The sequence below is a fragment of the Sinocyclocheilus grahami genome, unplaced genomic scaffold (assembly GCF_001515645.1).
Source record: "Sinocyclocheilus grahami isolate Dianchi unplaced genomic scaffold, SAMN03320097.WGS_v1.1 scaffold4.1, whole genome shotgun sequence".
In the NCBI taxonomy this organism is placed as follows: domain Eukaryota; kingdom Metazoa; phylum Chordata; class Actinopteri; order Cypriniformes; family Cyprinidae; genus Sinocyclocheilus; species Sinocyclocheilus grahami.
Window position 1 is genome coordinate 3828579 of NW_015505183.1, and position 15804 is coordinate 3844382.

At 36.3% G+C, this 15804-nt stretch overlaps 1 protein-coding gene across 1 annotated transcript in view; it reads right to left on the reverse strand.

The window, feature by feature from the left end:
* Window positions 1-5216: 5216 nt before the first annotated feature.
* Window positions 5217-15804, reverse strand: part of LOC107583292 (UTP--glucose-1-phosphate uridylyltransferase-like) — a 35011-nt gene continuing 24423 nt past the window's right edge. Inside the window, exons 4-10 of the mRNA XM_016269474.1 lie at window positions 14149-14334; window positions 12177-12310; window positions 10868-11165; window positions 10257-10454; window positions 6427-6669; window positions 6045-6149; window positions 5217-5950 (exon numbers count right to left, since the gene is read on the reverse strand). Of these exons, the coding sequence (XP_016124960.1) occupies window positions 5843-5950; window positions 6045-6149; window positions 6427-6669; window positions 10257-10454; window positions 10868-11165; window positions 12177-12310; window positions 14149-14334 (1272 nt within the window). The 3' untranslated portion in view covers window positions 5217-5842. The remainder of the gene's footprint in view (window positions 5951-6044; window positions 6150-6426; window positions 6670-10256; window positions 10455-10867; window positions 11166-12176; window positions 12311-14148; window positions 14335-15804) is intronic.

The window sequence follows — 15804 nt, forward strand, 5'->3', positions numbered from 1 at the left end:
ATCAAGTCCCGCCCTCTCATTTCAGATGCCGTCCCAGTAGAGAAGAAAAGACCATGGCGACTTCTGTTTCATGCAGACTTTAACAACAGAACAGTGGTTCTCAACAAGGGGCCTTAGGATGACTTCAAATTATTTAAATTCAGATAATTAATACTTAATATTGTTTTTTATTATATTTTTTTCTCTTTTCCACCTTTTTTTTTTTTTTTAAACATACAGTTCTCGAAATTTGTGTATTTATACACACATTTATTTATTTATTTGTGTATTTATTTATTTATTGTTTTTGCAGATTTCGTCCTGCATACCTTGTTGGCTACCGCTTTCAAAGGGTAATAGAACTTTAATTGAATGGTTGAAAGAATAAAAATAATTCGCAAAAAAAGGCCTGGATCTGTATAGAAAGAGAACATCATTCTAGCAGTAAATTAAAGTAATTTAAAGTATTTATTCTACTAGAAACAACACAACAAAAATTACAGGAAGAAATATAGGCTAAGTAGCTTTGTGATAATGTATTATTTTACATTATCAAGCTACTTATATTACTTCCTGTAACTTGATCTCTCTAAAACATTTCGGTGAAGCAGTATTATACGTATTATTCGTGCAGTGTGGTATTGTTCAGTTCAATAAACAAGTTAATATTGAGTAACTTACATATCATTCTAGCAGTAAATTAAAGTAATTTAAAGTATTTATTCTACTAGAAACAACACAACAAAAATTACAGGAAGAAATATAGGCTAAGTAGCTTTGTGATAATGTATTATTTTACATTATCAAGCTACTTATATTACTTCCTGTAACTTACTTGATCTCTCTAAAACATTTCGGTGAAGCAGTATTATACGTATTATTCGTGCAGTGTGGTATTGTTCAGTTCAATAAACAAGTTAATATTGAGTAACTTACAGTTTAGGCACTATATTTGTCTGTTTTTGCACCGTCACCGAAAATCTTTCCACTGAAAGCCACAGCACGTGACGCTAACCGTTGCTAGTCTCCTAGCAAAACACAGCAGTGCCGCTTAGTTTCTGGTTTGAACGAATCGGTTCAGTGAATGATTCAATGATTCACACATAATTATTGATCGACACCGGCTGAACGATGTAACTATGATTAATTCACCACAATTCATTTTGAGATTCCAGGGGCCAGTTGCATAAACTTAGTCACAATGTTAAGACTGCATGTGTCTTAAGAACTTTAACTAGCGATTAACCAAGTAGTAAATGTATTTACAGTGTAATACCTTTTGAGCCCTCTTGAACTGGCTGTCTGTCACTGGAAGGCACACGAAACCACGCATTGAGGGCATTCGATCTGAAAAAAGAAAGAAAGATAATAATCTAATCTAATTGCTTAGTAATCAATTATTTCTTTTCAACTCATTTCAATTCATATTGCTTTATTGGCGTGACATCCTGAAAATAACAGTAGAATTCTGGCAGCTGTGGTTGCTGCCAGTAATGAACTGTCAATTTACAGTTCTCTACAGTTGATTCATTTTTTTTTACAGTGAACTGTTGTCAGTTAGTTACTGTAATTTCTACAGGAAGTTCTTTACAGTGTAGATATGAATTTACAGTTTATTTTAATAAATATCAAAAATCTAAAAGGTGTGCATTATCACTGAGATCTATGACCACTTCACAGTTGGTTGTGTTACTGTAAGTAATTTTCCTCAAATGCTGTTGAAGTTAGAAAAGTGTATACCAATGTCGTATGTAACTTTAGAAATGGTCCCTAGATTTGCGAATATCGAGTGCTGGGAAATGACACCTCTGGCCATTCCACTGGGTCGTTTGTAAAGTCACAGATACTGTACGGACAATACAGCTCAGTTTTTCTATGTATCTTGCTCTGTTGAACGGCAAAAGTGACTTTACTAGGCTATACTGGATTTACACCATGCATCTCCTGTCAGCGGGAAAGTCGGCCCCCAGCTATCACAAGACCCGACCAAGTCCATGGTTGACACCCTCTCATTAGCATGTTGTGCAGAGGAAAAATAAATGTGGAACTACATTCAGAAATAAATGAGTGATCAAAGGAAAATAAATAGGATGAGTTTAGCATTTCCTTAAACATTTTCCATTTGCCCACCAATTTATTTTATTTATTTGCCTACTTTAATCACGTTTAATTATTTCTATATGTATTTAAACAAGAATTTGTGTATTTATACACACATTTATTTATTCATTTGCATATTTATTTGTGTATTTATTTATTTATTGTTTTTGCAGGTTTGGCCCTCCAAAGCAAGGCGGCCACAGGGTGGCAGCATAATAAGACTGCTCCTAATGTCTTGACTTGTTTCTTCGAAGCTGTTCAAGGTGAAGGCCCTAGTAAAAAGACTTATAGCCTAAATGAGACTTACACTAATCAATTAGAGATTTGTATGTCAGTACACTAATTCAAATATCCCATCCTAAAATTGTAAGGGGTAGTTTGGCTGGGAGGGAAGTTTATTTTAGTTGACCCCAGATCAGATGGGGTATGTTCTGGCATTTTAATCTATGTATTTCGAACATAGTCAAGGAAGTCTGGAAAAGCAAAGCTAGGCTCAAGTTTCTCACCAAAGATACTTTTTTTTTTGCGTTTTGATAGGTCTGTACTTACATAAGTGGCCCCTCCTTCAGCAGAATGAGGGCAGCAGCCAAAATCAAGTCATGTGATGGCCTTGAGGGATACAGTACTACAACAGCAGTGTGTGTTTGATGGATCAACAACACAGATGTGAGTACAAAACCCAAATTCCCACCAAACCTTTGATTGTGCCACTTATGAGGCAACCCGTAAAATAAGATTAAATACAGCACCAATTATATAATATTTTCCGTTTAAGGAGCCAACATAGACAACCCCAAGCTAGATTAGAGTTTGAAACATGGATGCTTTTCCAAAGCTCCCTCAAACAAGGCCTCTGTTTTACTAAGCACCTCAGGTTAATGAGCAAACTTTATAGTGCTCACAAAAGAAGAAAAAGATGACTATCTCATTACTCACTCTTAATTAAAAAAATCTATTTTCTCATTTGTTTGCACGCAATTTAAACTTTGTAAATAGATTAGTAGCAATCTGACAGCAGACGTTTCTCTCCCACTTTCTTAGTCTATTTAATCATCTTCACACCCTCTTCTTCACTTCCATTTGTTCGTCTTGCTTCATATACGAGCCCCTAAAGCAAAATGTGTGTATCAGCATGTCAGCATGGCATTTGAGGTTAATAGTCCCCATAACCCTCATTACTGACCTGAAACAGCATCATGAAACCCCATATAGTCATGCTGAGTTAACAGTATGTCTTCAGAGGTGTTCTCAGCTGAAACTGATTGTTATTATTGGAGCAGCAAAATGGACTGTGCTCAGTGACGGTGGAATTTTGAATTAGGATGTTTTTGGATTTAATTTGTGATTTGTGGTAGATACATGTTTACATGTCAACATCAATAATATTAGCCCATCACTGCCACAGCAACAAAGTGTGATGCAAAAAGTGAAAAATCACTCATTGCTCTTGTCCGGAAAATGTTTAGATACTCTTTAGATAGTTTGTTTATTGCTTATGTTGTATTGTTTTTTGTCATTTACTTTTTACTTGAATGTTTTGAAGCTATATTTAATTAGTTGATTAAATTACTTGTACATTATTATTAATTAGCAATTTGTAAAGTACATTTTATGGTTCAATTTTGCAAATAAATAGTAGTTAAATGTTCAGCAGCATCTGTCATCTATATTATGGAAACTGAGAATTGATGTATTTTGACTATATTGACTACTGAAACACCCGTGTGTGTATTGATAAAAGACCTAAAGGACAAGATGCATTGTGAAAATTGTTTTGTAATTGAATCATTACCCTTTAAATAATATTCACACCTCTAAAGAATAGAGGCTATTTGTACATTTTGTACACTAGCTGCCAGATAGCAAGTACATTTTGTGCTACTGAACAAGCAAATTTGCCTCATGCATTCAAGTGCAAATGATTCAAGTTTTTTTCTGGTTAGACCCCTACGAACTACTAATAACTACCACCAGACTCTGGAAAGCAGTTGTTGTCAGCACATCAGAGGAGGATGTGTCAGACCTATTTCCTGATTTTGCTTCTGAGTTCATCTTGTGACACTATTACAGTGTTTGCCAAAAAAACATTTCATCCCCATGTGGTTCCGTTATGGTGCAAAATAAGAAAAGGATTTGTGACAGGAACTGTTTTCATTCCAACACACTGTAGTCTGGAGTAGAGGATCCATCGAGAATGCTGATAATACAGATGAATATTACAGATTCTTCATTTATCAGTATTTGTACAATGTTGGTTATTTAATTGTGTATGCTCATTTCCTTATTTTTACTACATTTAGATTACTGTCGTTATCTAACACTCAAAGTTAATCTTTAAAAACACCAGTAAATGAATAACACTGTTAAATGGAATCTTTAGCAAATCTTAAAATACCAGTTTTTCATATTATACATTATAATGTTGCCTAAATTCACTTGTAGCTTTTAAAATAATTAAGTGTTATTTTTAGTGATTTAATTTAAATGTATTTAGACAAAGTAGTACAGAATTTAATTATTGGGATTAATACAAGTGCATCCCTGGTGGCCACATACTTTTGGCCATGTCGTTTGTACAGTATATAGTTTCACATTTTGTCAGAGCAGGAGCTGATTGTCGGGCTGTGACAACAATCTCAGGACCTCTTTGATCTTAAATCACCATTGTGTGCGTGTGTCCTGCTTAGGGTTGGGTATCGTTTGAATTTTATCGATTCCGATTCTGCTCATTAATTCCAATTCTTATCAGTTCATAGTTTCAATTCCAATAATGTAAAAAAAAAAAAAAAAAAAAAAAAGTCAAACATTTAGATGTCAAACATGTCCTCGATACCCAACCCTAGTCCTGCTTTGTATGCAGGTTATTAACAACGAGCTTAATGCTTGGCTGCTTTCACATTAACAGACCAGTGGAACACAATAACCTCCTGATTCCAGTGAGTCTGGAAGACCTTGTATACAGCCTTCATACACTTCTGCAATAGTAGACGCTCTTTACTTTCTTTCCCTTCCTTGTGCACATGCTTGTTCCCTCGCTTTCTGATTCTCCTGTAAATAACAAGCAGGTGTGTTTAATTTCCAGTGAACTTCTGTGAAATCCACTTGAGCAGAAATGAAGACATGTGAACTGCTATTGATCTGTTCCATATTGCACTTTATTTAGTTCCACAGAATGTTCAGGATCTAGAACAGGTTCTAGAACACAAAGACAGAACGGTCAGCCTTCACTGTTGCAGAATGCTTATTGCTTTGCACTCTTTCTTTCACATTTTCGAGCAAGTAGAGGATCCTGTCCCCGAATGGTCAGTTTGTGATGCCATAGATACAAGGAGAGAAATACTGCATTCTGAGAGTAAAAAACTAAAACTAAGCACAATGATGAGATGTGTTACACATAAAATATGAGGACCACTAAAGGACAGAAAACTAAAACAAAAAAATACACAAACTACTACAAAAATAAATGTCTCAGGAATGGCGTGGAAGTTGTAAGGTGTTTGTGGCGCTGTGTGCTGAGATCAGCACCACTGATGGAGCCTCTGAGAGTGGCAGGTGTGGGTCGGTCATGTGATTAGGCATCCAGGTCACATGACACAGAGGTGTTGGTGCTCTAGGATCTGTAAGTTCCCAGACTCTTTTATTTCCTCTCATGGAACTAGCCAGAATGTTGATTGTGTCTCTGTGGTTGGTTATGATGATGAGGACAGTGACAGGTGTTGGTCGGTCATGTGATTCTGCATCCAGGTCACACGACGCAAAGGCGTCAGTGGTCCAGGATCCGAAGGTTTCCGGACACTATTTTATTTTCCAACATAGAGCCGGCCGGAATGTCGATTCGGTCTCCATGGTTGGCTATGATGATGACGGTTCCCTGCGAAGACAGGAATAATCAGACTGTACAACACCCTGCAAAAACGTCTGATTGGGGAATCTGTTTTTTTTTTTCAGATGTTCCTTGGTCTTACCTTTAGAGAGACGTGCTTTCCGAAGGTGACGTCACCAGACACTGTCAAGTGATCCAACTCTAGCATGTCTGGAATACTCTCGAATCGTGTGAGATATTCCTGAACCTGAAGGACAAAAAAGGAAACTGGATCAAGGCTTCTTAAGTATTAGACTGTATATTACCCGTCTGTTGAGAGAGATTTTTCTTTAGAGAATCCAAAAGCTGTAATCATGAGGATGTCCTAATTTTTATTTTTTTTTAAAAATCTTAGTGGGTTTCTGGCTGGCAGATTTGATTGTCTTGAAACACTAGTGAGATCATGCCTACACACTACAGTGTGAGAGGAACACCATGCGATTTGAACGAATCATTTGTTGTGAATGCTTCATTAGGTGTGGTACCTTGGTGAAGGAGCTGCCCAGTTTGACGTGAGGAGTTGTGGGAAACTCGCGCCTCTCGCTCATGGTCAGACACCCTGCCTCCAGGCTGTACAGGTTGGACATAACCAGTAGGAGGTCAGATGTGGTTTTAACAGGCAGGAAGCGGCTGCGAGGCACGTTGATGCCCAAGGCGTTTTCAAAACACTTGATGGCAGCACCCACTGCGGTCTCCAGCTGAATGACATTCAGACCTCCATCTAGAGTCTAAGAGAGAGGCAGAAAAGGATTTTAAACAACAGTTTTCTAGCAACTATATGGACAAATTATATGGAATATTCATACTTCACGCAGTCAGTGTTTTAAATGTGCATATTTGATCAGTGACCTAGAAATATTATATTTAATAATAATAATACATTTCTCAAAATCTTAAAACATATTTATATCCAAGTTTAAATGGGAAAACCCCCTCAAATTTCCAGTGCAGTCTCAAGCTTTTATATTTCCCACTGTATATAAAATTAGACCTAAAATAGATGGAACAGAACTTTTCATTCTTTCTTTATTTTTATGTACATCCAATTGAAACAAATTATTGAAAAAAAAAAAATAAATGAAGGACGGGACTTGGTTCTATTCATGAGTTGTTGATTGGATGGAGGCAGATTTGAATGAGAGTTTGTCTATTGTAAGAAAAAAGTGGTTTATGCAGACTAAAATAAGTGGAGAAGTCTGACATTTGTCACCAGAGAGAAGTCTGTCATTTCAAAGATCGAGTTATGACATTTTGATTAAAAAAATTATAAGGTGAAATTAAAAACAAATAAATAATGAAACGTGTGGAATAATCATTTACAAAACTATTTATACTTGTTCTATGAAGGACAATAATGTTAAATGGAAGTGTCTAATGTTAAGAGAAAGTGTGAATGCATTGTATAGTTGGTCTTGGTATCACACAGGCAGAAAAAGTATAAGGTCGACAGGAACAGGAGCGAGAGGGATTGGATGTGAAGAAATCTAGAACAAACTCAAATTTCTTGCTGGATGAGAGCCTGTGCCTTATGGGGAGAAATGGTGCTACATATGCTACAATATGGAGCTCTGCTGAACTGTGTACTACTCTAGACAGGGTATCTGCAGGATTTTTAAAATCAGATTTAAAACTTTTTAAGGACCCACGGAAACCCTGTGTACACACACACACACACACACATACACTTACTTGGCATTTAAATGAGGGCATACCATAGAACTCTACTGGTTTTTATATAATGCATATTATGCCCAGTTTGACGTGAGGAGTTGTGGGAAACTCGCGCCTCTCGCTCATGGTCAGACACCCTGCCTCCAGGCTGTACAGGTTGGACATAACCAGTAGGAGGTCAGATGTGGTTTTAACAGGCAGGAAGCGGCTGCGAGGCACGTTGATGCCCAAGGCGTTTTCAAAACACTTGATGGCAGCACCCACTGCGGTCTCCAGCTGAATGACATTCAGACCTCCATCTAGAGTCTAAGAGAGAGGCAGAAAAGGATTTTAAACAACAGTTTTCTAGCAACTATATGGACAAATTATATGGAATATTCATACTTCACGCAGTCAGTGTTTTAAATGTGCATATTTGATCAGTGACCTAGAAATATTATATTTAATAATAATAATACATTTCTCAAAATCTTAAAACATATTTATATCCAAGTTTAAATGGGAAAACCCCCTCAAATTTCCAGTGCAGTCTCAAGCTTTTATATTTCCCACTGTATATAAAATTAGACCTAAAATAGATGGAACAGAACTTTTCATTCTTTCTTTATTTTTATGTACATCCAATTGAAACAAATTATTGAAAAAAAAAAAATAAATGAAGGACGGGACTTGGTTCTATTCATGAGTTGTTGATTGGATGGAGGCAGATTTGAATGAGAGTTTGTCTATTGTAAGAAAAAAGTGGTTTATGCAGACTAAAATAAGTGGAGAAGTCTGACATTTGTCACCAGAGAGAAGTCTGTCATTTCAAAGATCGAGTTATGACATTTTGATTAAAAAAATTATAAGGTGAAATTAAAAACAAATAAATAATGAAACGTGTGGAATAATCATTTACAAAACTATTTATACTTGTTCTATGAAGGACAATAATGTTAAATGGAAGTGTCTAATGTTAAGAGAAAGTGTGAATGCATTGTATAGTTGGTCTTGGTATCACACAGGCAGAAAAAGTATAAGGTCGACAGGAACAGGAGCGAGAGGGATTGGATGTGAAGAAATCTAGAACAAACTCAAATTTCTTGCTGGATGAGAGCCTGTGCCTTATGGGGAGAAATGGTGCTACATATGCTACAATATGGAGCTCTGCTGAACTGTGTACTACTCTAGACAGGGTATCTGCAGGATTTTTAAAATCAGATTTAAGACTTTTTAAGGACCCACGGAAACCCTGTGTACACACACACACACACACACACATACACTTACTTGGCATTTAAATGAGGGCATACCATAGAACTCTACTGGTTTTTATATAATGCATATTATAATTACTCCATGCTACCCCCTTTGCATTTTTATACTGTTTCATAACCAGATGCAACCTCTTCATAACCAGCTTCATGTGTGAACAGACAGATCACTTGTCATTTGGAAACTGAAAACGCTGTATTGTGTTTGGTTTGGGCACAGTGCTAGAATAAGAAAAATAATTTTACTTCATATATGAATACAAGTTTTTTCCAAATGAGGAGTCCCTGAATGTCCTCACAGAGAGCTTTTTAGCCCACTTCTAAGAATGTTGAACTAACTATCACACACACACTTCTTCTTATGGTTACCTTTAATTTCTTTAGTTTCCCGTGATGGACTGAGAACAGAAAACCCAACAGAAACTGTTTGTTTCGATTTCAATTGTTTATAAATGTACTTTTTAATTATTATTATTTTGATCAGTTTAATCAGTAGTTTCATCAGTTGTAAAACCCTCCATCAAACTCTCTGATCACACAAGCCTTGAACTAGACCCCAAATGATCTCTAATCAAATGAGATATTGGGTCTGGTATAAAAAGGGCACTCAAACACACAGTCTCAACATTAACTTGTTATAGTGCTTGTGTTTTGTAAGTGGGTTTGATTCATAAGTGAATGCTCTACATACAAAGGAGACTGCAGAAGCGCAGTGTTACAGGGTCCCGAGTGGCCTGATAAATGAATCAGGCTCTCAGCTAAGGTTTCAGGGTAACACTTTACAATAAGGTTCCATTAGTTAATGTTAGTTAATTTATTAACCAACATGAACAAACAATGAACAATACATTACAGTATTTATTCATCTTTGTTAATGTTAATGAAAACACAGTCGTTCATTGTTAGATCATGTTAATTCACAGTGCATTAAATAATGTTAACAAGCACAAGTTTCGATTTTAATAATGCATTAGTAAATGTTGAAATTAACATGAACTAAGATTAATAAATGCTCTAGAAGTATTGTTCATGCTTAGTTCATGTTAACTAAAGAAGTTGACTCATGTTAAGTAATGAACCTTATTGTAAAGTGTTACCGGTTTCAAAGGAGAGGATGGCCAGGAGAATAAAACAGAGATTTCTAGTGCACAGCTATAAATAGTGCTTTACAATAAAATAAAGAGTGACTGTTGGGGGAAACTAAAACTTGAGAAGGAAAATTAAAACAAGAAGTGAAAAAAAATCAAATGTCTGGTTCCCTGAATGACTAGTTAGCTATTTTAAAAAAAAAGGAAACTGTATCATTTCAGGTTCATTTGACTGCAATACTTTGATATGTCTTAAAATGCAATGCTCAAGCTGTTTTTTCTGCAAGCTTTTAGTTTTCATACCTTAGGGTTGACTATGATTTCCATGTCCATGGCGTTCTGTTCCTGTAGTCTCTTTATGGCAGATAGGGAGATCCACAGGTTGTTGGTGTTGAAGATCTTAAACTTGGTAACTGATTTGAATTCATCTACATGAGCTTTGGGAACCTGGGCGATTTCCAATAACCGAAGCTTACCATCATACTGAATGAGCGTACCTCCCTGGACAACAGAAACACACAGCATTCAATGACAATGCAACATGCATAAGCCTCGTGCTCTACAAATACAGCTCATTTATTTACATGCATGAAAAAAATCTATTTACCTCAGAATGACCTTTATGGACGTAAATGCAAATTACTGAACTTGGACTAAAAGAAAAGACATCGTCTTTTCTGATCATTTCTTGTCACAGTGCTTTGGTCCAGTCTATTAATAAAGAATCACTGGACCTGTTTACATTTGGTTTTACCATTTGTCACCTTCATTTACTTTACTTTTACTGTTCTTAAACATTTAAAATACATTTGGCTACAGTGGCTGCTTGGTTGAAATTATAATTCCTCTGATTAAAAGTCACACTGTTGTTTTGGACTACTGTATGATATCCCACACAAATAATATTCCCTCACCTTCACATCTGCTCTGGTCTTGTCTGTGACCTCCATGATGAACTCACAGCGTTTGCCGTTCGGCTGGCTCACCAGGTGGTTCAGTATATACAGGTCTACCGTTGCGCCCAGGTTATCGATGTTGGAGACAAAAATATACTCCTTCCCTTCAGCGATGAGCTGCTCCAACAGACCGGAGTTATAAAAGCTGGCATAAATGTCACCATGACCAGGAGGATACCACACATCTGCATTCTCTCCTGTCATAGCCATGTCCTTAGCGACCGGCAACAATGACTCCTTATTTATGCGTGGATACCTGGAAAATTTAGAAGAGAGAAAGTCTACGTTTCTAATGTATTCTAATGTAAATATAAAAATAAAGCTAATTGAAATTAATTATAAATATAATAATAGTATATAAATAATACTAAAATGATAGTCTGTGAAATAATAAATGATTATCACTATCATATTGGCCAAAGCTGCATCGCTAAAAATCAGTAAGATCAAAAGTCATAAAATAGCTCAAATGGATCGATAAAATAGATGCAGAAAGAAAAAACATTTCAAGCCTTGTTTATATTTATGGGCACAAAAAATACATTGCTTATGCAAATGAGCTTTCAGGGGGGCTCTAAAATCTTCTCTCGCTCTTGCATTTCAGGCTTATTCAGGTCAAATGAAGCCAGAGAAAACATCTGATATTCTATGTAGCCTTCATCCTCCTCCTCATCCTTTCATCACATTGTCTCTTCCACAAGCTTCAGCTTCAATGGGGACTAAATATGTGCCATCTTTTAGCACTGTATTCTGAATAAATTTCTGCTCTGACGAGTCCATCAAATATTAACATATCCCCATTATTGCTTAGAAACCTCATCAATCTTTAAATTGTTTAAAAAAAAACTTGTTTTAAAAAATGTTTGCAGGTTAAGGGTCAGCAGTACACATTATTAAGGTGAAGAAATTCCAAGTTTTTTTTCATTCTGCACTGTCTGTGCCAAAACCCTGAATTACAATCTGTTTCTTTGTTTAGATGTGTGTGATTATGGCTTATGTGGTGTGTCATCAACTGAGAGATCTATTGTACTTAAACTACATAAATGTTACATTATTACGGTGTATATATCTGTGGTTAGTGCTTACTTAGCTATACTCAGAATACGTACTAAGAGAAGTCAGATAAATGAAAAAACCTGGAATAATAATAATAATAACATTTAGTTTAGGCTTATGGTTTTAGCTCTAATTAGCTTTATTTAAAAATAAATGTAAGTCTATTATTGTCAGGTAAATGTGTGTATGTATGCATGTGTGGGTTAAATACCTGCTCTGGTTGAAAGTGTGTATCTTGACTCTGTGGTGCCTGTATTTTTGTAGGATCTTCTTAGTGTCGTCATTCGTATTGAAAGAGTTCATAAGCACCAGTGGAACATCAGCATTATATGTTTTATTCAAGTGCTGACGAGATCAGAGAGAAAAAAATATTTACTAAAATAATTATCCAGCAGGTTAAACTCAGGTTATCCATTAACATTCTAAACAAGCTAACAACAACCGTGAACCCATAATGTTTCACATTAATACAGATACTTTGGCAGGTTTAGTACATTATGCAGCACATTCTGTTTTATCTGGGAGAATGAACTCTAGATAATTCTAAATAACAGAAGTTATTGTTTAGACAACAATTCTGTAAACGTGTGATCTTTAACACAAGAGCCAAGCTGATAAAACATGGTCTCAAATGGATATAGGTCTAGACATATCTCCTATCTAATCTCTGCAGTTACACTGGTGAGATGACCATGGTCAATAATTAATCAAAATAATTATTAGTTGAACTGGCAAGGTATCAACCGTACTGCAGTAAACACTGAAAGTAAAAAAAAAAAAAAAGTATGTATTTTTGGATCAACGTTTAAGCATAGTGCTGGACACCAGTTTCTGCAGTAATTCTCTAAATGTTCAGACAAACTACAGAAACCTTGTTAAAAAGACAATTGTCCAAATTAATGCAAATGCTTTTCAGTGTAGCACAAACTGACATGAATTATCTTACGGAAGTTCAAAACTGAGAAAATCTGTCAAATTTAAAGTTTCATCAGTCTTAAAACTCAGAAAAACATATTAGTAACAGAATGAAACTAGTTAAAAAAAAATTCCTAACTGAAGAATTAGCCATAAATAAACTATTTAATTTCCCTGTGTTAATGGTTAATGATACTCTAAATAACTACAAAGTTCCCACACAAATTATTAAAATGAGTATGCATCATCCTCTTTCAGAAACTGTTGGATGTGTTGACATGTTTTAGGTAAGTTTCCTGTAATGAATTTATGCCCATAAATCTCAGCCTAGAGAGAAGCCAAATGGTATAAACTGGCCTAAGGGCTTGCTAAAGGCCTGCCAAGTACAGAAACGACAGTCTGTATTTCTGAAAGAGAAGGACAGATTACCCATTTACATGTACTATTGGGCCTTATTCAGTGAGTGGGATATCTGATGACATGAGGCAGGTAAATGGTCTGTCGAAGAGACACTGAGCTGAATGTTCTTCAGTGAGGGCGTCCCACAGGGCTCAGTATTCGGCCCCTATCTTTTTTCCCTCTTGCCCAGAACACAGCTCTCTCTGTTTCACCCCAAGATCTCTTTCATACTCACTAACTATCTTTCAGTCCATGGCACTGAGAAAAATAACTAGCAGAGGCCTGTTGCTGCTGGTTTAAAACGCACACTCTGTATAAATGAAGGAATGTGTCTGTGTTGTACAGCTGTAGATGAAGAAAGCAAGAGAAGGAAAAAACAGAGGAACATATGTTTGTGATTTAAGACCTATGGCTGGAGGTCTATTTGCTCACTTTCAAATCTCTCAGACAGCTGCTGTGTCCCCAGCTGGAGTGATTTATATTTCTTTGGGTTCAGATCTGAGAAGCTCTTTTATCTGAGATGCATTTAAAAAAGACAATAATTGAATGTGCATTCCCTACAAATAAAAACACCTGAAGAATATTAGAAAGATATTATCTTACAAAATGTGCTATGGAAAAAAAAAAAAGAATTGTAGTGTTCTGTATTTTTAAACCAAATGTGGATTATATAAAGCAAATTATGCAGGAAGGAAATTGTCTATTTTGTGGGAACTAACAAACTTGTTGAAACCAAAGGGGCAATGTTTGGCTAATTAGCATGGCCACTTTAGCCCCCGCTAAATGACTGTCATGGAGATTAAAAGGAAGATGTTATAGACCTCCATGTGTGAAACTATACTTCAAGATTTCGGTGTCATATGACAAACCTCAATCTGTTGGACTGTTAGATCCAGGAAAGTGTTCTCGTTACGGACGCTAATAAGGCTCTTGGGCCCTTTGCAGCCCATGCTGGTTCCCAGACCTCCATTCAGCTTCACAACCACCAGCTTATTCAGACTGTCTGCTATGTTGTCTGGTAGACCCTTTGCCTTGATCTTATCATATGGCTGGATCTGAAAGAAAGACAAACAACTGTCAGTCATGACATGCTTACATTTTATTACCATCTGAAAGTTCATATTAAATAAGGAGTTTTGGATTATATTACTGGAGTTCATAAATGATCCATCCAGTGAGTGACTAAAATGAAGTTTCTAAATTTCATCCACAAGCTGTTGCTATTGGGGTGTGTGTGTTCATCTCATTGGATGATTCTTACAAAAAAATCTGACTAAGGGGTCAGAAGTCAAACGTTGCGGTTAGCATCAATCATCAAGAATAATTTTCAGATACACCAAACAACCACAACACACATTGGTGCAAACACAACATTTCTCATAGAGGCAAAAAATTACAATGTTTAACCGAATAAACAGTCCAACTGCTGGATCAATAGTATTAGTGGGAGGGAGACAGAAAGACGAGAAGAGAGAGACGATGGATGCGTTTATGAAAGAAAGGAGCCTTTCCTTTTACTTCATTCCTCTTGTTTCCCAGAGGGCCATGGGACCAGGAGACATCACTGATGAGTCAGATACCAATAAAATAGCACCACACATTTACACTAAAATTCAGAGCACAATGCCCCACTATGATATTATGACAAACAGATGAAACAAACATGAAACAAAGAAAAGGATTAAAACGTAGTATCTCCATCACACAGCATTTCCATGACATAAACACACTAGCTATGTTTCCATCCAAAGTTGCGAATTTAAATGATGGGCAAAATTAGAATATCGCATAAAACATTTGTGATTAAAGCACCATTTCCATCCAACGAGTCAGAGAACAAAATCATCACTTCCTGATAAACTGGCACTAAATATCACTAAGAAAAGTAGGCCACTGAATATAATAATTTTCATATGTAATAAAATACTTGAGCCTCAAAATGAGCAGACGAAACACAAAACATGTGGTCATTGCTTTCGAAGATGGATGAAGACTTCGGCTCAGGCATTGTAGAATGACCAAAACAACAAAATACTTGAGCCTCAAAATGAGCAGACGAAACACAAAACATGTGGTCATTGCTTTCGAAGATGGATGAAGACTTCGGCTCAGGCATTGTAGAATGACCAAAACAACATTTGAGATGCTGTAGTAAAGTCCCAACGTCCCAGCCAAACACATTACAGCATTTACTGTACATAATGCAGAACTGCAGGAATTTCTCTTCTATGTAACAACCTCACCTTCTCCAAGTATCCTTAAATTTACATGCACACACACACAAATGTCTGTCAACATCACTCTTTAAGTCTGGAAGGAGTTGGAGGGAGCTTGGTTTCAGTGCTTGTCTTGTAAGTGTGGTTAAAACAGGAATTTCTGGAGCAAGGCATTTAATATCCTGCTCAGATAACCTGGCTGTATGGTGCAGACTATAGTATCAAACATTCCACACGGAGTTTCATAGTACAGTCAGCATGTGGTTCCTCATTTCTGGTTTCTGGTTCTTAGTAGGGGTGCTTCGATTG